The sequence below is a fragment of the Anabrus simplex genome, chromosome 8, assembly GCF_040414725.1.
Source record: "Anabrus simplex isolate iqAnaSimp1 chromosome 8, ASM4041472v1, whole genome shotgun sequence".
Lineage (NCBI taxonomy): Eukaryota > Metazoa > Arthropoda > Insecta > Orthoptera > Tettigoniidae > Anabrus > Anabrus simplex.
Window position 1 is genome coordinate 215,555,844 of NC_090272.1, and position 22,271 is coordinate 215,578,114.

At 41.0% G+C, this 22,271-nt stretch overlaps 1 protein-coding gene across 2 annotated transcripts in view; it reads left to right on the plus strand.

Moving 5' to 3' along the window:
* Positions 1-22,271, plus strand: part of LOC136878997 (nuclear pore complex protein Nup153) — a 155,852-nt gene that overhangs the window by 21,422 nt on the left and 112,159 nt on the right. The window contains exons 3-4 of one of the 2 annotated variants that reach the window (XM_067152672.2): positions 11,878-12,045; positions 12,124-12,252. In XM_067152672.2, coding sequence (XP_067008773.2) covers positions 11,878-12,045; positions 12,124-12,252 — 297 coding nt within the window. The remainder of the gene's footprint in view (positions 1-11,877; positions 12,046-12,123; positions 12,253-22,271) is intronic. The other variant, XM_067152673.2, reaches the window with a different exon arrangement.

The window sequence follows — 22,271 nt, forward strand, 5'->3', positions numbered from 1 at the left end:
ACAATGTTCCTTGTGCTGATGATCACATGGTTGTTCACCTTAAGACAATCGCAGTAAAAACAACCACCATTGCTAGTTTACAAGACTGAACAATACTTCCACATTAGCGATGTTTGGCGTTCATTTGGACTAGGCTAGAAAAATCTAAATTCATAACTATTTTTTTTTAGGTCTCACCCACCCAGACAGATCTTATGGCGACGATGGGATAGGAAAGGGCTAGGAATGGGAAGCGACCGTGGCCTTAATTAAGGTACCCCCCAGCAGTGGCCTGGTGTGAAAGTGGGAAACCACGGAAAACCATCTTCAGGTTTGCCGACAATGGTGTTCGAACTCACTATCTTCCGAATGCAAGCCCATAGCAAGGCGATTCTAATCGCACGACCAACTTGCTTGGTAAATTCATTAATTCCTATTTCTGTTGTCATAGCCGGTACGATAAAACAGTAGAAGACATACACGATCAGAAATTGTTTTCTCTTTAACTTTCCCCCTCTTGGGACACCATGACCTTGACATCTGTGTGGGGGGGCTTGTGTTGATCCCGAGGGCTCGAGGGCTGTGTCAGCTCAGGGTTACCCATGCTGGATTGGCCTCGGTGTAGAGCCAGACTAACAAGGTGTCCCCTGAGTTGACCTAGAGGTGTCTGTACTCTTTATTCTTCATCACTATTTCTACTCTTCTATTCTCACCTTCTCAAATTTCATTCCTCTTCCTGTCTGGCCACCCTCTCTGCCTCGGGTAGAATAGGTTAGTACGGAGGTTTTATCCTCCCCCAATCACAAGTTTCGGGTTGTGATGAGGTGATGCGTGGCTACTGGGAGAGCAGTTCTTAGCGACCCCCACCTGATACTGGGCGCCCTCTCAGCCTTGCCTTCGGTACTACTCCTTGGCTCTGCCGAAGGTCGACTTCATATTTCCAGAGTACTCGTGGGACCAAAAATGGAACCTCTCTTCTCTTTTTCAAAAGGTGGCACCCTTAAAAAAACTGTGACTAAGATTGGCAAGAAACGCAAGCGGTATACTGTTCCAGTGGATTATGTGACTAACATCTTCCTCGATTTCTAGTTGCTTCCAGGTTCGATGGTAAAAGTTTTCTTGATGAATATACTGAACCCTTTTGGTCCATATTGAGGGATACCTACCTTTCTTACCTATCAGCAAAGTTCATGAGATCTGTCTCTTGGGTCGTATCGGGTTCTTCGTCACTTGCTGAGGTAAAGGTAGGGTTCAGTAATTCTAATCTATCTACTGGAATGAAAGGTCTGTTTAAAAGATTCCTATTTATTCAGGAAAATTCTGAAGCATTCTGTCAACGGTATCATCGAAGTCAATTGTGTCCACTGGACACCACAATCATTTTTACATAAACGTCAGAACACTGGCGAGAGACTTTAACGTAACTGCCTGACGGGCATTCTTACTAGAAACCATTGTCTCAATTATTAATCATTTAAGAAAGGAAAGTCTGGAAATCCTTAAATTCGGCTTCCATGTGAGACCACATGTATCATCATAGTGATTCGTTATGGTCCAGCCCTCGTAACACGAACTCTGGACTCTGGGTATAATTAAGGCCGTCCAATCGGTGTGTGCCACACAGTGGTTCTACGGCATGGACCCTTAATTGAATCGATGTGACCTGCGTCTATGTCATGGTCTGACATCTAATCTTCTAAGTTACTTTAAAGTCATTGTGGATGATGACCGCAAGGAAATGATGCTACAATGGCATATGGCCCTAATCTAAGTCACTGAGGTTGATGACCCCCTGACCATCCAAGTTTCTAGGCTGAAGGCTAAACACAATTAAGTTACATCGGTTGATGACCAAAGTTTCCACTTTACTATCCCAGCACATTCACTGCTCAATCAATCAAAGTTCAATAATTACAACAATAGCAATGCTCGCAAACTTTGTGGCAGTAAAATCCATTTCCTTCGGATATGTCCCCTTAATCGTTACTTTACATGTTAATATTCCCCAGAAAACAAACTAAAATTTCCAGAATGCATCTCCAAGTTATTCGCTTGATTAAAGTTATTTCAAAATGCGGTTTCACTGAATTTAATAATCAAATAAATTTAAATGATTTAGCGACGTGTTAAAGAACAACAAATTTTATCTCCGCGGACTCTGGTTTCTTCACAAATTCCTACGCAGCTGTGATATGAATTCAATATTGTGATCTTTATCTGGCTGGAAAAGAATTGTTACATAATGCATGTCCAGTTATATATCTTGTCCCGTGATCTCACACTTTAAAATCTAATCTAGTCCTAACTGTTATTAACACTTGGATATCCTAATAATCTACGTACAAACCAAACAAAAAACTCGCCATATAATTACGATGTCATCTCGTCATACCATTTATGAATTTTGCACACCCCTCACAGACAAACCGATTATCGCAGCCATCGCTCTATATTTTGGACAACCCTGACTTTGGTTACTCTGTTCCTTATACTCAAAGTTCGTGATTTCAAATGTTCATTCCGTCCCCAATTACAGTATTTCACAATACTCGGATCATTACCGGCTATGAATTTCAACTAAATCCAGCATTTTAACGTTTTCCCTGGCCGAGAAATACAATACAATCTTAATTCCACGCCTGTCCCGTTATCACAGTTGAGGCCTCTCACCCCCCAAGTTCGCTTGGCAGTTACATGAAACACCCGGTTCGTTCTACCTGACTGACTTCTCAAAATGCTCCCTTCAAACTCTGCCGACATAATTAAACAAATACGATATTCTAACCAACAAAATGCACAGATTATGCTTCAAGATGCCCACACTAATTATACGCGTCGCCTATTAATACCGCTGTGGATTTCTATGAATTTCTTTCCATTCTCAACATTATAAAATATTCCTCGGGCTATCATGTCCCGGCTTTAATGACAGGACTCTAACCTGATTCGCACATCTCATCTCAACTCATATAAAACATTCCTCTGGCTTCCATGTCCCGGCTTCAATGACAGGCCCAACCTGATTCACAAATCTCATATCAACAAAACTAACCTCTGTTTCCCAGCTCCACAATTATCATCGACAAAGAACTGGAATAAAATCCTTACTAGATCTCGACGTCTAATATGGCACAATGCATTGCTCATGAATAACTTCGCATAAATGATATCGTATTTAATAACTTGATTTTTATGAACAAAATGACTGAAACATTCTACTACATCTTTTTGTCAGTCAGACACAGTTTAAAATGGGCATAGAAAAACGTTTCTCTCCGTGACCAAATTCATCACCCTAGGTTCTCACCCGACAGCGCGCTTCCACTCGATTGAAAATGAGTGACCATGGATTATTATTATTAACGTCAAATTGCAGACAGAAAAATTTTACGTCGAATGAACATCTTAATTTGGCATCACAAAATATAGGCAGTACACTTCACACATATGACGATCTACATTGGACGTGATATCACTTCGGAACCCTATTCAATAACTTTTACAACATTATACGGCACTCGCAAGACTTCAAAGTGGAAAATAAAACAAATGACTCTCTTAGTCGTACTCTCACATTTACAAAACTTAGTAGGGGTGACCACTGCGTCGTATATCCCCATTCAAATACACCTTTAGAGATCACGAGACAAGATATAAGAGGTAGTAAGATGGAAAGTCACCTACCTCATGTCGTCACGCCAGTGTTCGTCATAGGGCTCACCTGTGACCCTGGCATTTTATTTAGCCATTTTTACATTCATGGCTTTACAAACCATTTTTTTAATATTTCTTCAGGTTTCCTGGAATAAAGCATAAAAAAAAAGAAAATACCCTTCACTTGTTTGCGGAGCGCACACGATGGATTATAATTATTTCCGCACACGAATTACATAATCACATTAGAATTTATTCAGTACTTTGACCGTCCTATCTGGTACCATTATTTCACTCAAGAAAACTATCTCCTCATGGAGTCAAGACTTAGCCGCAATGGCTAAAATCTGCAGTTGAACTCAGTCTACTTTCGTTGTTTGATTTCGCAGAGCAGCTCAACAAATTTTCGTCCGCTTTGTATCACAAATGCCGGAAAAGGAGAAGGAGACTTCGTAATGGCGTCCCTTCATATTTATAGCAGTTTCCCCCTCTCTTCGGATCTCTCCCTTTGCCGCCAAGAAAATTTCTATAAATTTTCTGACTTACCTAAACTGTAATTTCAAGAGTTTTGAAAGTGACTACATGCTTGCTACATTTCTGGCGGTAGTGTTCATGGACATTTAAAATTTTTACGGGTTCGATTTGTGAGATGATTGACCTCCTTTGATAGGCACTATATTTTTTTGACTTGGCTTGGGTCGCCATATACACGCGCTTTGAAATAGTTCACAAAAATTACTTGAGATTCTTCCGCCGTTGACACGTGTGGCTGACGTCACGTACCCCAGAGCGTGGGACCGAAGGTAATCACCCTCTCGTCACGTGTCAAATCCATGCTATCAAGAATCCAACTTTTAAATGATTGTCGATTTATACATAATGTTCTTAGGGCACAAAGGTCATGGATTCAGTACTTTCATGATTAGCAATTTGATCGAAGAAATTGTTGCTGGTGAAGTCGATGAGATGCGCAAGCTCCGCGATGGATCTGTACTTATAAAGACATCTACGGTTGAACAATCCAGACGGCTACTTAAAGCTAAGTTATTCGGAAAGGGAGAGGTGAAAATCGAGAAGGACCAGACCCTTAACTCCTGCAGGGGAGTTATATTCCACGGGGATTTGGTTAAGTCTTCCGATGATACTATGATCCGGTACCTAGCACGTCGGAATGTAACCGACGTGAAGAGGTTGAAGAGGCGTGTGGGTGATAAGCTACTCGATACAGGTGCTTTCATCCTTACCTTCGACGCCGAGACTGTACCTGAACGGATAAAAGTAGCAATGTATCATCTGACTGTTCGTCCGTATATTGCAGCACCGATGAGGTGTTATAACTGCCAAAAGTTTGGCCACACTTCATTGTGATATACAGGTACGACGACCTGTAAAATGTGTGAGAAGTGCGAGCATGCTGGGGTTGACTGCACACCACCACCTGTGTGCGTCAACTGCCCGGGTGCGCACGTTCGAATCTCAAAGGAGTGCCCCACATTCAAGCAGGAGAAAAAGATCCTGGAGATAAAATCGCTGGATAAACTATCTTATCCAGACGCCCGGAGGAAGTTCAAGTCTATGGCTGCTCCGGAGTTCTCCATCTCCTTCGCTGAAAAGGCCACAAATGTTCGGATCACTCCACAGAGTTTTGTACAGAACACCAGTACTGAAAATGCATCGAAAAGTCAAAACCAGCCACAAGATGTAATCGCTAAAGAAACTGGAGTTTTAATAGCAGAAAAATCGAAAAGTGCGTTCTTGCTGACGTTGCCTGGGAAGGGTCCTTCTCTGGAACGTTCGGCTGGGAAGTCCTCCTCCAACAGGGTGGGTGGGGGGAAGACTTCCCCAAATAGGGCTGGAAAGTCCAGCCCTCCTTCCAATGCCCAGACCATAAAGGAGAAGGTGAAGCCACAGAGCTCCCTTCAGAAATTGGAGAAGAAGCCTTCTCCAACTCAGTCGGGGGTCACAGGATCCCAGAAGAAATCCTGCAAGCCATCTGCTGGCGCTCCTCCAAAAAGGACAGAAATGGTGGGCAAGAGCAAGAGGCCCTGATGTCCTCTTGTTCGATCGCTTTCTGGAGAACCTGGTTCTCCTAGGAAGAAGGCCCACTGTTCCGATCAATGAGATCACCGTCCACGGAATGTGCAGTCGCCATCCCTCCTTTTTCTGGGGTGACAATGGAGAATGAACCACTCATTGTCGTGGATGGTGATTGTGACAAAAACGATACCGACAAAGATGGCGGAACCTGGCAGGTAATGGACCGAAGGAAGGGCAAGAAATTGCTCTAAATTCGAAGCTTTACCTATCCACACAATGGCACTATTGCAGTGGAACTGCAGTAGTTATCACTGCGCCTAGCTGAGTTATGTCTATTGATATCAGTCTATGCCTCTGTAGCCTGTCTACAGGAATCTCATTTGAGACCTGGAAACAACACGACTATGAGAGGATATAGTCTTTATTCCAAGGACACAGTAGCTGCGGATGGTGCGGCAACTGGGGCGTTTGTATCCTAGTTTGCTCCGACACCTTCAGCGAAGAAGTACTGCTCCGTACTCGGCTAGATGCAGTTGCAGTTCGCATTCAGTTACCAGTGATGACAACGGTATGCAACGTGTACTTCTGCCGGACTACGATCTTGAAATATCTGCAGTACAAGATTTGATCGCTCAGTTGCCTCCTCCTTTCCTCATGCTGGGAGACGTGAACGCCTGTAACATACTATGGGGTTCTCAGTCTTCCTGTGCTAGGGGAAGGATGCTCGAGCGAATGATCGACCTGTTTGATCTTTGCGTGCATATTACAGGGAAACGGACTCATTTCAGCAGCTCACATGGTACATCCTCACACCTGGATGTCACTTTGTGCAGCCGTGCGCTAGTTCCCCTGCTATAGTGGCAAGTACACGACGACCCCTGTGATAGTGACCACTTCCCTATAATTCTTATCTCTCTTGAATCAAAGGCAGCCCGAAATAACCAAGCGCTGGTTACTTTGGTGGGCAAACTGGCCAGAATTTTCAAAACACGCAGTGATGGCCAATGATGTGCTGGAGTGTGTTGACGACCATGTTTCTTCCATTACTACTGTAATCTTATCTGCTGCTGAGGAAACAGTTCCTTCCTCGTCCGGTATTCGTCGCCGGAAACAGGTCCCATGGTGGATGGAAGAAATTGCAGCGGCCATACGTGATCCCCCACGGGCTTTTAAGCATTATTGTCGGAATCCTACGATGGCCAATCATATCACATTTAAGTGTCTGCACGCGAAGGCCCGTTTTTTATTTGTGAAAGCAAGAAAACTACATGAGAAAAGTATGTGTCGTCCATCACGGCACGTACTCCGTCATCACAACTGTGGACAAAGCTCTGCCGTATTTTCAGAGTACAGAATGTGCCCTCAGTACCTGGAATCTCCATTAATGGAGATATAGTTACGATTCCTTCAGTCATTGCAGACCACATCGCGTCATATTTCGCAGATACGTCCAGCTCTAGAAGGTACGACTCTGCATTTCTTCCAATTAAGCGCGAAGCAGAGGCACACCATCTCTTTTTTGCCTCTAGTGCCGCGCATCCCTACAATGTGCCTTTCACGGAGTGGGAGTTGCGGAGTGCACTTGCGCTAAGCAGAGATACGGCTCCTGGACAGGACAAAATCCATAATCAAATGCTTAACACGTTGAGTGCCAGACCGAATTTCATAGGACTGCCGTCTAGTGCCGTGAGCTAATAACATCGAGTTACTCCCTGGTGCCAAAACGTTCACAGGCTTAACCAAGCAAATAATCGCTGAAATGAGGATGTATTTATGATATATTACGTCAACTTATTATGTATATTAGTTAAAATATTGCGACCCCATATGGGGTCGTATTGGTCATTACGAATTGTACACGAACACGCGCCCCCATATGGGGTCGTACTTATACAGTAGTTACTGTCCCGACGCTCGGTCATACTTACCTTTTCCTTTGCAGGGACGCGTTATACGCTGTTGATTATGAGAGATGTGTTAGCTTGTTCATACTGGGGCCGTAAAAAAGTAGGTTCCTCGATTTTAGGTCAGGAAATGTTTGTAAATGGCGATCTTCCGATTTTAGGTTAGGAAATTTTCGTATAAAATATTATTATATAAAGTAGTGAAAATAATGTAAATTTGGTTAATTAGTATGTAACAGAATATTATTATAAGAAGAATTAGTAGTTACGGAATATTGAATAAGTATATACTTTTATTTGTATAACATTTAATTTGAGTGAGAGAACGCAGCAGCGATGATCGTGCAACATGGAAAACCAGTGACTATATCGTTGAAGACGGTCATAATTGTTGCAACAGCTGGCTTGGAAACCCGGAATACAGCGGCGATGTGTGTGCTGAAGACTGTAATTTATCAATATGGATGAACATGCGAGATCGCTATTTGCTCTGTACTGAGTTCAAAATTAATGTTACTATATACTTACTACGTTTGCATCATTGTCTGACTTGTTCGATATATCGTCCAGACTATTTGCACTAAGTATTTTACTGCTCGATTTGCTAGTAACGACTTAAAAAAGAAAAGGAAACTCGCAGCACTGCACAATTACGTAAACAATCCGTGCGCGAGATAGACAATGATATTTTCACCCTACAAAGCACTCTTGACGTACCCATATGGGGTCGCGCCAAAACAGGAATTGAAGAATGGAAGGTGGACTATGCACGTACTTAAATAGACGACCAGCGGATGGCAGGAAGAGAACTTACACAGCTTCGAATCACATACTTACTGCGCACCCAAATGGGTTCGCACAGTTCTCGATTTAGAACGAACGTACGACCCCATATGGGGACGTGAAGTTCAAAAACTTGACTACTCTCACGTACCCATATGGGGTCGCTTGGCACTCAACGTGTTAAGCATTTGAGTGAAGCATTTGAGTGACAGATGTCTCAAGGATATCCTCACCCTATTCAACAGAATATGGAGTGAGGAAGTGTTTCCATCTCGATGGCGTGAGGGAATTGTGATACAAATTCCCAAGCCAGGTAAAGATCCAAAACTCCTGGATAGTTATAGGCCAATATGCCTTACAAATGGCCTTTGTAAGCTATTTGAAAGGATGTTTAACTGACATCTTGTGTGGGCCAAGGAAAAGGAAGGTCTCTTGTCTACCTACTAGTGGGGTTTCGCTCTCATCGGTCTGCCACTGATCATATGGTCAGACTGGAGAGTGCCATTCAGGAGGCCTTTCTCCGGAAGGAACACGTAGTCGCCGTGTTTTGTGACCTGGAGAAAGCTTACGATACCACCTGGCGATATGGAATTCTCTCCACTCTACACCAGTGGGGATTTCGGGGAAATTTGCCAAAGTTTGGGAACTTCATGTCCCTCGGCTCTTTTGAGTCCAAGCAGGGAATGCATTTTCTCAATATTACGGAAAATGGAGTACCTCAGGGATCTGTACTGCGTGTCACGCTGTTCGCAATTGCCATCAACGGCATAGTAGCCGCTGCTGGGCCCGCAGTCGTTCCATCGCTGTATGTAGACGACTTAGCTCTACATTACAGCTCCGGAAGTGTGGCGTTTGCTGAGAGACAGCTACAGTGAGCTATTAACAGAGTTGACAGGAGGGCCCCGCAACATGGTTTTTGATTTTCAGCTGCAAAAACCTCAGTTGTACACTTCTGTCGATGTTGATTTTTACATCCTGAACCAGAGCTCTGCTTGCGAAATAGTGTCTTACGTGTGGTAGACACTTGCAGATTACTGGGTTTCCATTTTGATAAGATATTAACGTGGCAGCCCCATATCCGTCAGTTGAAGGTTGCCTGCAAGAAGAGACTTAACATGCTTAAGTTTCTCAGCAGCACTTTGTGGGTGGCTGGCCGTGCGGTGCTGCTACGATATTACATGGCGACGGTCCTCTCTCGAATTGACTATGGAAGTGCGGCTTATGACACAGCAGCAAAATCTATGCTGAGCCTTTTAGACAGTATTCACCATAGTGGAATTAGGCTGGCAACGGGCGCTTTCCGTTACTTGCTGAAGCGAAAGTTCCACCTTTACGGGTAAGGAGGCCGCAGTTACTGTTCACATACGCTGCCAAAATTCGTGAAATGCCGCTACGTCCAGGCTATCAATGCATCTTTAGTACCCAATACCACCAGAGGTACCAAAACCAGCCGAATGCCACACAGCCGGTTAGGTTTCTAATTGATAGTTTGTGTCGTGATTTGAATATCGATATCGGTGGTTGTCTTGAACAAACTTTCAGCGAGGTACCTCCGTGGTTAGTCTCGCGACCGGATATACGTCTAGATCTACTCCGTGGACCCAAAGTGAACAAGAATTCCCCCGTTTATTGGAGGTATTTCCAGGACTTCGTTCACTAATATCTGGCAGCGAGACATATCTTCGGATGGTTTTTAAACTCGGAGATAATGTTGGTCGCTCTTTTGTCACCAATGATATGAGCTGAAGCGCTTCCTAGTGTATGTAGCGTGTATACTGCAGAGCTTTACGCCATCTTAGAAGCTCTGCAGTTTGCACTGGGTGACGAAAGAAGGCACTTTCTTATGTGTACCGATTTGTTAAGCTCTCTGCAGTCTGTTGAAAACTGTTTCTCGCAACACCCACTGGTACAGCAGATTCCTGACCTTCTAGCCAGGTGAAGTGATGCTGGTATCAGAATCACTTTCGCGAGGCTTCAAAGCCACGTTTTGATTGCTGGAAATGAACTTGCGGACGAAGCTGCAAAGGAAGCGTTACTTATACCTGCAAGACCTGTCAATGTACCTGCTAAGGATATTTGTTCTCAGCTACGTCAAACCATCTTGGCGTTCTGGGAATCGGAGTGGCTAGCTATCCGAACTCCCAACAAGCTGAGATGAATTAAGGAGACATCTACCGTGTGGCGGTCCTCTTTCTGATCTTCATGGAGAGAGGCCATAGTATTGTGCAGGCTGAGGATAGGTCATTTACGATCCATGCACTCTTATCTCCTAAAGAGGAAAGACCCCTCCCAGTGTGTTCTTGTGGTGCCGACTTCACCGTGGCCCACATTGTCAGAGTGCGCCGATTTCTCTGGCCTAAGACGGAGCCTCGACCTGTAGGAAACACTCGAACGTATACTAGCTGATGACGCGACTACTGCTGATCTCGTCATCCGCTTTATGTGCGACAGTGATCTAATCAAGGGTATATAAATTACAAGTGTCCTGTTACTCAGGGAAAGCAGATTTCCTTTTGATTTGTGAGTCATTTTTCAGCCTAATTATTTTTTGCTTTATTTTGTACTGCGTTTTCAAAATCCTCTGTTGAATAAATAATTTTGTTTTTATTTTAAATTTATTTTCCACTAATTTGTTCAGAGAGGATGATTACCTCGTACTTCCACTTAAAACAAAAATCACCGCCACCATCTCTTAAGTTTTCTTACATAGTATTCAATTATAGGAACAGAGCAGGGTAGAGGGAGAAAATATTTACTGTATTTACAAATGTACTGCTAGATTTTCATCTAGTTGCCACAAGACACAATATACTAAAATCAATCAATATTGACAATCTGTTGTGAACGTGTTTGCTTTTATATTTGACAAGATATGATAAATTATTTCCATACTTATTTCTTCACATAAACGTGATGGTGGATGACGGCCACGGAGTTGGCGATGATGCTCTCCATGATCAACATTAGATCTTGACGTTAAATACCCAATGTTACGAAAACTTGGGTCAGGGATTGTTTCATAGATATTTGAGGATTAAATTTTAGGCCTTTCTCTAAATTACCTTGTTACCCAGCGTGAATAAAATGATTTATAGCCTAGACTGTAGTGCCTTATCCCCCGAATTTACATACTAATTTTCATTAAATTCTGTTCAGCCGTATTCTCATGATGCATGTACATACATAACGGAAATTAAACATTGCATTGCAGTCCACATTATTTACATAGTACCTACAAAATATGGTGAGAACGAACGGCTGTGGTAATTTTCTCCATTTCTTAACTAACTACGTGACACGTGCTCAGGAAACTGTTTCAAAGACTGCGTGTGGTAGGCGGAAGTAGGTTCAGAACCGGCCTTCTCTGCTCTGTCCTGTCCTGTCTGTCAACTGCGATGGTGTAATGATTTTTATGGATTACAAAAATTTGCTCTGTGGTGCTTTAGCTGCTTCACCTGCGTCCCAATGTGCACCCGGCCTAGGAACTGCAGTGTTATCTGTATTATTTCTTTCTTCACAGCTCAGTTACGTGAGCGCCGGCCTCAGTTTGAGAGCCCTTCTCCTGTGAGACATGCGTACCCAGATGCTGTGGCTGGTCCCAGTGGGCTCAGTACCTCTGCTCGCTATTCCACATCTTCGAACTTGCAGTCGACGATGGTGACAGAAAACCTGGAGAATAAACTGAATGGTGAGTATATTTACCTTAGACGAATCCAACATATTTTGCTTTGAAAAAGAGGTATTCTTAGTTCTAATTTGCTTACAGGAGATGGTGGGTCTGACAGCAGCGAGTCGACGAGTGGTTGTTCTTCCCTTGTTCCTCAGGCAAGCAAACAAAGTCAGAGTGAAACTCTGGCTGCCCGCCGTAGGACTATTGATGAGAAACTTAATTTAAGTAAGTAATCATACCATGCTGTGCCAAGGAATTAGAGAATGAAATGTTTAGTTTTTGTTGTACTTGAAATGAACTTTCAGGTTGTTAGGTTGTGTTGAGTACACAGCAAAAATGGCCAACCAGACAGCAAGTGGGAACCATACCCACAACCTTCCGTTTTTGTGTTGGATGCTCTGCCTATTGAGCTGTGGTGACTTAGATTATTATATAATCCTGAATACAACCTGCACTTGCTTTTGCAAATATTTTGCTTCTGAAAATCTGGTGCGGGTCATGTACAGGCCTTTCATGTTGTGATCTCGCTCACCTAGTTAGGAAAAGATACAAGAAAAAAGACATTGAGGTCACAGCAATCGGTTTGTGTTCATAACTTACATTTTTGTGGATGATTTCTCTACCATATGAAATTAATTTCATTTTGGTCTGTGTTGATGATTGATCACTATCAACAAGGATGGGATGGTCCACCTATGAATGAATGAATGAATGAATGAATGAACTTAATTCCAGTTCCGTATTGACTTTAAATATCTAAGATAAAATTCTAAAAGAATTTAATTGTATAAAGTCCACCTGTTCAATACAAGTATGCCATTTGATAAATGGCCTGTAAAAAGCTACTTTGGACATGTTTCGACCTTGCCTAGAGGTCATCAGCTAAAATACCACAAAGATGAAAGACATATACAAAAACAGTGGTACATAAAAAACAAATGCAATAGCAATCTATGGTATTGGTATTACTAATTTACTTTGATAGTGCCTAAAATTGTGAAGAAGAAACCAAAGATCAGGATTTGGGAATTGGAGGAGGTGGTTTAAAGAATGGCATTGCAAGATTGTATAAAAAGGAAGCTGCCTAACATGGAAATAGGAAGTGGAGAAGAAGAGTAGGACAATTTCAGACAGACATTTGTGGAAGCAGCAATTGAGGTAGGCGGAAAAACAAAAGCAAAGGTTAAGGGAAAGGAGACACGGTGGTGGTCAGACAAAATAAAAAGAGAAATAAAAGAAAGGAACGATGTGAAGAAAGAAATGGATAAGGAAAAGCAAAAAACGTATCATAAGGATGAGAATAAGATAGAAAGGTTACATGTGGAATACAAAAGATTTGAAACTAGTAAAGAGGAGCATCAAGGAAGAAAAAGAGAAATGTCGGGATAGTTTACCAACAAAATTGAGCAAGATAGTCAAGGAAATCAGAAATTATTATATAGAGTAATAAAATAGAAAAGAAAAAATCAAGGCATTAGAGAGAGAAGATAGATCCATAGTACATGACGAAAAGAGTCTTCAGAAGGTGATGGCAAAGTACTTTGAAAAACTTTATAATGAGGATGACTGCTTGGAGGAAGAAGTATATAAGAAAATTGAATTAATAGACAGAGAAGAAGAAGAAAACCTGATAACATGTTGGAATTTGAAAGGGCAGTGAAAGCAGTGCCCAAAGGTAAAGCAAGTGGAAAAGACTAATTCAATGCTGATACGATTAGTCGAGCCGCTGGCTTTCTGGCCCTGACGTCTCCAACATTGTTGCCGATTTTCAACCATACGATATAAACAAACACACGCACCTAAAATATTTCACGTATACGTAGATCAGATTCTGTGTTAATGCATACGCAAATGTGCGAAAATTATCTCTAATAAACTGAAAACAAACACTATTGTAATCATAATAAAAATCGTTCCAATTAAAATAAACTGCACTCCAAGAACAGCGTAACTATACTAACAAAACATTATAGTCAAAACTAAGCACACCCAAAGAATAGAACTGTAACTAAAAAACAGTAGGCTATAGACGTAATATAAAATAACATTAAAACCGAACTGTGTGAATAGTATCACCGTAATTTTAATAAGTCAGAATAAAAACTAAAACCCTGAAAATAGTATCAACGTGGCAATAAAAACGTCGCTGTTACAATAAAACTTCAACATGCTCATAGAATAGTAGTGCCGCCGAAATAACAAATTATGTACTCACAGGAACTATTCCAAAGGGAATACGCCACACTCTCCGAAAATATCGATGTCTTTGTCCTTGTCACTGTCACTGGAGTCACTGCTATCATCCTCATCCAGGGATATAATTTCTTCCACTCGACATTCAACATTTCCATCAGCTTCTTTTGCCTTGTATAGATCATCCCAGGTGTGACAACACTTTTCCACTTTTCCGCTGTAACAAGTTTGACTGCCTCGTGCACTAAGCGTTCAACATCAGTGAGACGGAAAGATTTGTTATTTTCGGCAACATACCGTATTTCACGGCATAATCGTCGCACTTTTTATACCGAAATTTTCGAAAAAAATTGTAGGGTGCGACCATTATACGATGAATATTTAATACCAGTATTTGTATTACTCAAAAAATGTATTTATAACTAAATTGTATTTGATATAAATTTAAGATGCACGTAATACTCGCGTTTATACATCAAAATAATTAAAATAGTCTAAAACAAAATTCATAATTTTTCGCAACAAATTGGCGAACGTTTTTCCAACTGAAAATAAAAATGACCGTATTAAGTTAATTTGTCATTAATTTGAGTATTAAAGTTAAAATATTACACTTGCAAAAAATTATCGCTTTGTTGTGAAATGCGGACATACCGGTATGCAATTTATTCCAAATCTTCGGTGTTGCTATCGCAGGTTTCGCTATCTGATGCGCCGTCCGCGCCTCTGTTAATACCAGTATCAGATTCTTCGTCTCCCTGCCACACTGCGTCATCTTCGGAACCGTCTAGTGCATTCGAAATCCCAGTCCTTTTGAAGCTCTTGGAGACTAGTTCAGGTGGTATAAGATCCCAACTCTTCTTCACCCATGAGCATAACAAGTCCAAGGGTGGACGCCTGATATTTCCGGCGGGTGTCAATTGCTGATCGCCGCTCATCATCCACTCGTAAAATCGACGTAAGTGGTCTTTAAAGGGTTTATTAACACATACGTCTAGTGGCTGCAAAGCAGATGTTAGGCCACCAGGAATGACTATCTGTCGTGTCTTATTTGTAGTGAGAATTTGCTTCACTTCGTTCACGAGGTGACCTCGGAAACTATCTAAAACAAGCAGAGCTGGTTGTTTTAGTAGTGCACCAGGTCTTCTATTCCACACAGTTTTAACCCAGTCCAGCATGAGTTCTACGTCCATCCAACCCTTTGGTTGCACTCATACATGAATTCCACGGGGAAACTGTATATTCTTAGGCATCGTTTTCCTCTTGAAAATGATGTAAGGCGGCAACTTTCTCCCGTCAGCTGTAATGGCTAGCATTGCCGTGCATCGCAACTTCTCACTACCACTGGTTTTCATTAATACACTCCGTGATCCTTTTAGCGCAATAGTGCTGTTGCGAGGCATATCAAAAAAAGATTGGAGTCTGATCGGCATTACCGATTTGAGAAAGCAAGTACGAAGTTTCCTTGCGCAAACGTATGACAAATCGGTGAAAATTTACAATCTTGTCCGTGTAATCAGCAGGCAACTTTTGGCTTAGTGTTGTTCTCCTTCACACTGACAGATTGTGTCGTCGCATGAACCCCTTAATCCACCCACGAGTCGCCTTAAACTGAGTTACCGGTATGTTGTGTTTGCGTGCTACCTCCTGTCCCTTAATTTGTAACATTTCATATGATACACTGCAGCCATTGTTACGTATTTCACTGACGTACCTAAACACTTCTTCGTCAATTATAGGAAACTTCCCTGTTTTAGGACCTCTAAACGCGCATCTAGAAGGGTTTGTGCTTTTTAGCTTGTTTTTTACTTTCCGCCAGTCACGCACCAACTTTTCACTCACAGAAAATTTTCTTTCTGCAGCTCTGTTCCCGTGCTGTTCAGCGAAGGCAATTACGCTTAGCTTGAAGCCCGCAGAATAGTTTCTATATTTACCCATAATCGCTTATAAATGCTTCACACGTTAATGTTTTGCGATATAAATGACTTTCCGTAATTGTTCACTATTAAAACAAATTATTTCTGCAAACACCCAAAACACAAATTAAAAACTTAAATTCTCACGCACACATGTCTACAGTAATCACGTAAATCTGAAACAAATAAATGCATCTGTGATCTGTCCATTCCAGAGCAGCCAATGGCCAATACTGTTAGGCAGCAAGGAAGCATGCAACAATTTATCAGTTTAGCTCGTTGGTTGCGACACACTACTGCGCTTGCGCAAAGCTCGCAAACTGGAGCTCTAGCTAGCGCGGTGTAGATCTACTGTATAGTTGACTGTATTCCGAGACGTCAGTAACAAACATTCATTTTTTTCAATTTCTTTTAAACATACGGTAATTAGGTTAATATTTCTTCCCAGTTATTGATGATTTTACATTACATTACTGACGAGTTTATAAAATAAAACTTTAATAGCATTGGATAATAATTATCTTGACTGCTTGGATAAAAGTTTTCATCCCATGCCCGGACACTTATGACGTAGTAGTAAGATAAGAGTCTAGTGATGACAACTGAGACATCGTAAATAATTCGGCTGAATAATTCCGTGGAAATCTGCGTTATCGTCTTGGATTTCACTTCGTGCGCAATAACACAGGAGCCGGCCCTATGGTGTAGGGGTAGCGTGCTTGCCTCTTACACGGAGGCCTCGGGTTCAATTCACGGCCGGGTCAGGGAATTTTACCTGTATCTGAGGGCTGGTTCGAGGTCCATTCAACCTACCTAGCCGGTATTTCCTGGCGACGTTGCCGATAAGCGATAACTTACAGCCTTACGTATTTCAAATGGGAACTCATAATATGTAGGTGGTGAATAAATAGTACACTGTCTCGCGACCACGTTGTCAAACTGCCGATAGTCTACCGGTAAGCCATGCGTCGTACATATACTGGTATTATTTATTTATGTGTTGTGCAACATGTCGCAAACGTGACTGTGTTGCCAAATTGCCCATAAACCATACACGTATTTAAATTGCGCATTCATGTGCAACTTACGTTGCAGTTCCATTTACCTTTTAACCAGATTAGTGAACAAAATTTGGACGTGCGACGATTATGTAATTAAAGGTTTAAAGTCCGATTTTTGTATTGAAAATAAAGGATGCGACGATTACGCGGTGGCGACGATTATGCAGTGAAATACGGTATCCTTTAACTTGTGCCCAAATTAACTCGATTGGATTAAAGTGGCAGTGGTAAGGATGAAGCCTAATTACCCTATGACCCTGAGCCATAGCGATGGAGTCCACTTCGTAGGTGCAAAACCTAGGCATATGGAGTTTTTACACTTTGTAGCTGCTCCGCCTTTGTCATTTCTGCAGATATCCCCGGTACATTATTTCCCACCAACCACTGAAGAATGATACCTACTTTCAAAGCGTCACAAACTCGATCCACCACTTTTGTAACAGGAAGAAGAGGCCCACCGTTATAACGCTCTTTCTCAAAATATTCACGTAGCCGGTATATAAATTCACGGCTTTGGCTCTTATAACAACTGATTTTTTTTCTTAGTCGTTTCCGATGATCCACTGGCCATGTCACAATGACAAAAACAAACGGCTTACACACACAGTGAATGCACGCACTTCATGCAGGCTAGCGAGCAACTGAGGCCACGAGTTTCTTTTCAAAGAAGTGGCATCACCGCACTAGCAGTACAAGAGAGTCATGGCGATATGAACGGTGATTGGTGCTTGCTGTTAAATCTTAAATCTTGCACGCCAGTGACATCAGGCATTGCAAACCATGACGATTATTCTACCACTAGCAGGTCTCTTAGTATTCTTTGTGGTAAAATAACTTTACCATAATATCAAATTGACGAGGGGTGTAGGTTTCAATGATTTAATATTAAAATCATACGGCACATTGTAAATTCATAATAGTGTTTTCAAGGTTATATGTATAGTTTGAAATCGCCGCAGGTTGGCAAAACTCTTCTCTACTCTTATTTTTTTCTTTTCATCACAATCTGTCAGGGCTGGACTGTAAGGCACCAGGAAGCATTGGACTACAGTGACCTCAATGCCATATGGAAGGATGAAAGGATACCTGAAGGTTGGCAGCAAGGAAGCGCTGTGCCACTGTTCAAAAAAGGAAATAGGAAGAAATTTAATAATTATAGAGATATAACTATATTATCACGTGGGCTGAAAATAATGGAGAAACTCATAGACAAAAGACTGAGGGATATAATAGAAACACAGTCAGCAATCAATCACTACTGATCCGCATTTAGGGCAGTCGTCCAGGCGGCTGATCCCCTATCTGTTTTCCTAGCCTTTTCTTAAATGTTTGCAAAGAAATTGGAAATTTATTGAACATCTCCCTTGGTAAGTTATTCCAATCCCTAACTCCCCTTCCTAGAGGAAAAACAATATGGCTTTAGACCAAATATATCAACAACAGACTTGATATTTACAGTGCAAGAAATAATGGAAAAACATCTGGAAGGGAACAAGGAAAGCATCTTCATATTTATGGATTTGGAAAAAGCTTATGATACAGTTAAGAGAAAACGTCTGGGAATGCCTATTGAAAAGGAATGTACCAAAATTGTTAATTAACAAGATAAAAATGTTGTATCATGAGAGTGAAAGCAGTGTACGAGTGGGGAGTGGTGATTCTGAAATATTTTATACAAAAAAAGGTCTTAAGCAAGGAAGTGCACTGTCACCATTATTGTTTATTATATTGATGGATGAAATCATAAAATGTGTAAATCAGGGTATCAGTGGTGATGAAGTGAATGCTTTGGTATTTGCAGGTGGTGTGGTTTGGGAAAAGTGAGAAAAGGAAGTACAAAGAAGACTGGAAATTTGGAATGAAAATCTGAAGGTTTTTGGAATGGTAATTAGTAAAAAGAAAATTGTAGTCATGCACTGTGGAAAAGAGAAAAAGAGAAGCCAAGTGAACATAGGTGGAGAGCGGTTAGATAATGTAGAACAGTTTACATATATGGGTAGCATTATTAATGGAAGTAATGAAACCAACCCTGAAATTAATAACAGACTAAGTAAAGGTACAACATTTTATCATCAAGTCAGAGAGCTTTTATGGGATGACAAAGTACCCAAGAGAACTAAATTAACATTACATAAACAGTATTTCATACCAATTGTAACATACGGACTAGAAACGCTGGTAACTAATAAGAGAGAAGATAGAAAGATCCAAGCAGTAGAAATGAAATTATTAAGAACATCAGTTAAAAAGACAACAAGAGATAGAATTCAAAATATTGAAATCAGAGAAGGGCTACATATAGAACCATTAGTACAGAAGATGCAGAAAATAAGACCGAGATGGTTCGGGCATGTAAAAAAAATGGGACAAGAACGGATAGCAAGAAGGGAATTGGAAAAAGAAGTTGAGAAAAGAGACCTCTTGGAAGACCAAGAAGGTGGATGGATCAGATTTGGAAGGACATTAGAGAAGCTGGATTGGATGTGGCGGAAGTAATGGAGCAAGAAAAGTGGAAGGACAGAAAGGAGTGAAGGAGGTTTGTTAACCAAACGCGGGGGACTGTAGTGGGACATTGATGATGATGATGAGTGCCTTTGAATGTCAGAGAGAACACTTGCTAATGCATGCAGTGCGAAATGGAGATGGAAGACAATTGGTTATGAAAATTGTATTTTTTGTGATTTTTGTTGTCAACATGCATTTAGAGACAGTTGCTGGTGGTTTAAATTTAATACCATACATATATATTTTTGTTATACATTGTCTCCAAGGAACTTAGGCCCCCCTTCCCCCTCCCCCCCTCCGAAAGTATGTTAGGGTTGTTATAGGTTAGTTGAACAAAATATCTGCTAAGAATATTACAGAGATAACATTGTCTAAGAAACAGATCAAAGCTGGAGAGCAACAGCTTTTCACAAATATGCTGTACGTCCGCTGTAGCGAGAATTCGTACTGGCGAAAAATGTACCCGCTATTGCAGATTCTCGTTACATCAGATTTTTTGTAAAGGTTGGGAAAATTCCCGTACATATTAAAATCGGTATGAAAGGGCAATAAGTTTGTTCAAAACTTGCATTTTCACAAAGGATATCCACACTATGGCTTACTTGTGTTATTTTTTGAAATACCGATACTGCTTGATAGTGTATGTTTAATTTCATTGAAGACAACTCTGAATGCAATACAACTGTCACTTTTTCCTTCAAAAAATTTAATTCATTTTTAGACTATCTTTGATTTCAAGCTGACGCCGAAAATTGGCTTTAGTTTATTTCCCCGGGTTTAATAACTTAAAATTTCCATTATAATATCGAAGAGAACCCTTTGAAAATTTGCTCTCAACATCTGTTCCATGTGTGTCTACGATGCGACGATCCGTTAGGAAAATATTCTTGATGTCTATAAAACTTACTTTTATTCTGAGTCAGCTACAGCCAGCTGCTGCATGCACATCTCACTTGCTGGTTCGGCAAACTTCAGCAACTAACGATGTATAATCCTAGTCGCGCATGTTGAAGGTCATCTAATGAGTTTACTGCGCCGTGGTATGGCCATCCTGCCCTTGCATTTTTGGTGCACATACCTCACAATTTAATCTTTGACTTCTTTAAAGCGCCCTTGTTGGGGCTACTGAATTCATTTTGTGTATGGTACGCAGTTTTTACCTATCTTTATCTTCAGGATAATGCCAAATATTGGCTTTAGTTAGACCTACGCCGCATTTTCTTGCGGCTGTACAATTATTCTACATTTCCGAGTTTAATGACCATTAACTGAAATTTGGCAACATAATATCGACGAGAACCCGTTCAAAATTTGCCGTCAATACCTCTCCCATGTATCTTTACAATACGACGATCCATTACGAAAATATTCCTACTGCCTATAAAACTTGATTTTACTAAGCAGACGCATTATACCTCTGCTACAGGGCTGTTGCCTTTTAAGAATTCGAAGGCTCGCATGTTTTGATGCCATTCTGCAGATTTGAGAAACATTTTTGTAGAGGCTAATAGACAGAGCCCTGTGCTTATATACAAAATAATATTCGCATCCGCAAATGGTTATCCACATTCGCAAAATGGTTATCTGCGGATATTGTTAATATTTAACTACAGTAGAAGTCCGCTATAGCGAGTACGGCATATAACGAGAACTCCGTTATAGCGACAACATTTTTCTGTCCCTTCAAAATTCCTATATTAAACTGTGTATTGTCCTTCGGTTACAGCGAGAACCCTATCACTGGTGCATTCGTTATTACGAGCGATTAAACGCGCGCGATTTTTTCCGTTACCGATATTTATGCGCCCCAGCGATGATATTGTATGCGATCGATTACCTTTGGCATCGTTTCCGCGCTATGTGTACTAGCGATTTCTCTCGTCGACATTCGAAGGCAATGTCGGAGTCGATTAGTAATATCCGTCGACAGCTGTTCCGTAAAGAAAATTCGTAATGAAAGAGAACATATTTTCGTAATAAATGCGTAAATAGTGTGTCCGATAACGATTGTTAACTCGTTAAAAATTACGGCTGACTAAACGACCGCTTAATTTTGAGGCTAAATACTGCAATTAAATAAGAATGGGATACACCTCGAGATATGGCAGAGAGCTTAATTGATTTCAGAGGTTAGTTTATATTTTGTCATGTCTGGTTAAATTACTGAAAGGCTATTATGAAAATTTATAGCGAGAAATGTATAATTTCTCTACTGGCGCTTGAAGCTGTTTTCATCATACGTATGGTTAAGTTAGGATACGTGACGCTGTTTGAATAAGAAAACTGAAACGTTGGCAACAAAATGCGATCGATCATCTTCGGTACGGTATAGTTTTCTCACTTTGTGTATTTGCGAACTCCCTTGTTGACATTCAAAGGTGATGTTGGAGTTGATTAGTAATACCCAACGACTGCTGTTCTCTAAAGAAAATTCTAAATGAAAGAGGATAACACGTTTTCGTAATAAATGCGTAAATGAGGCAGATAGCAGTTGTTAACTAGTTAAAAATAAAGACTGAAGTAAACAATTTCTTAATTTTAATGTTATATACGGAAATTAAGTAAGAAT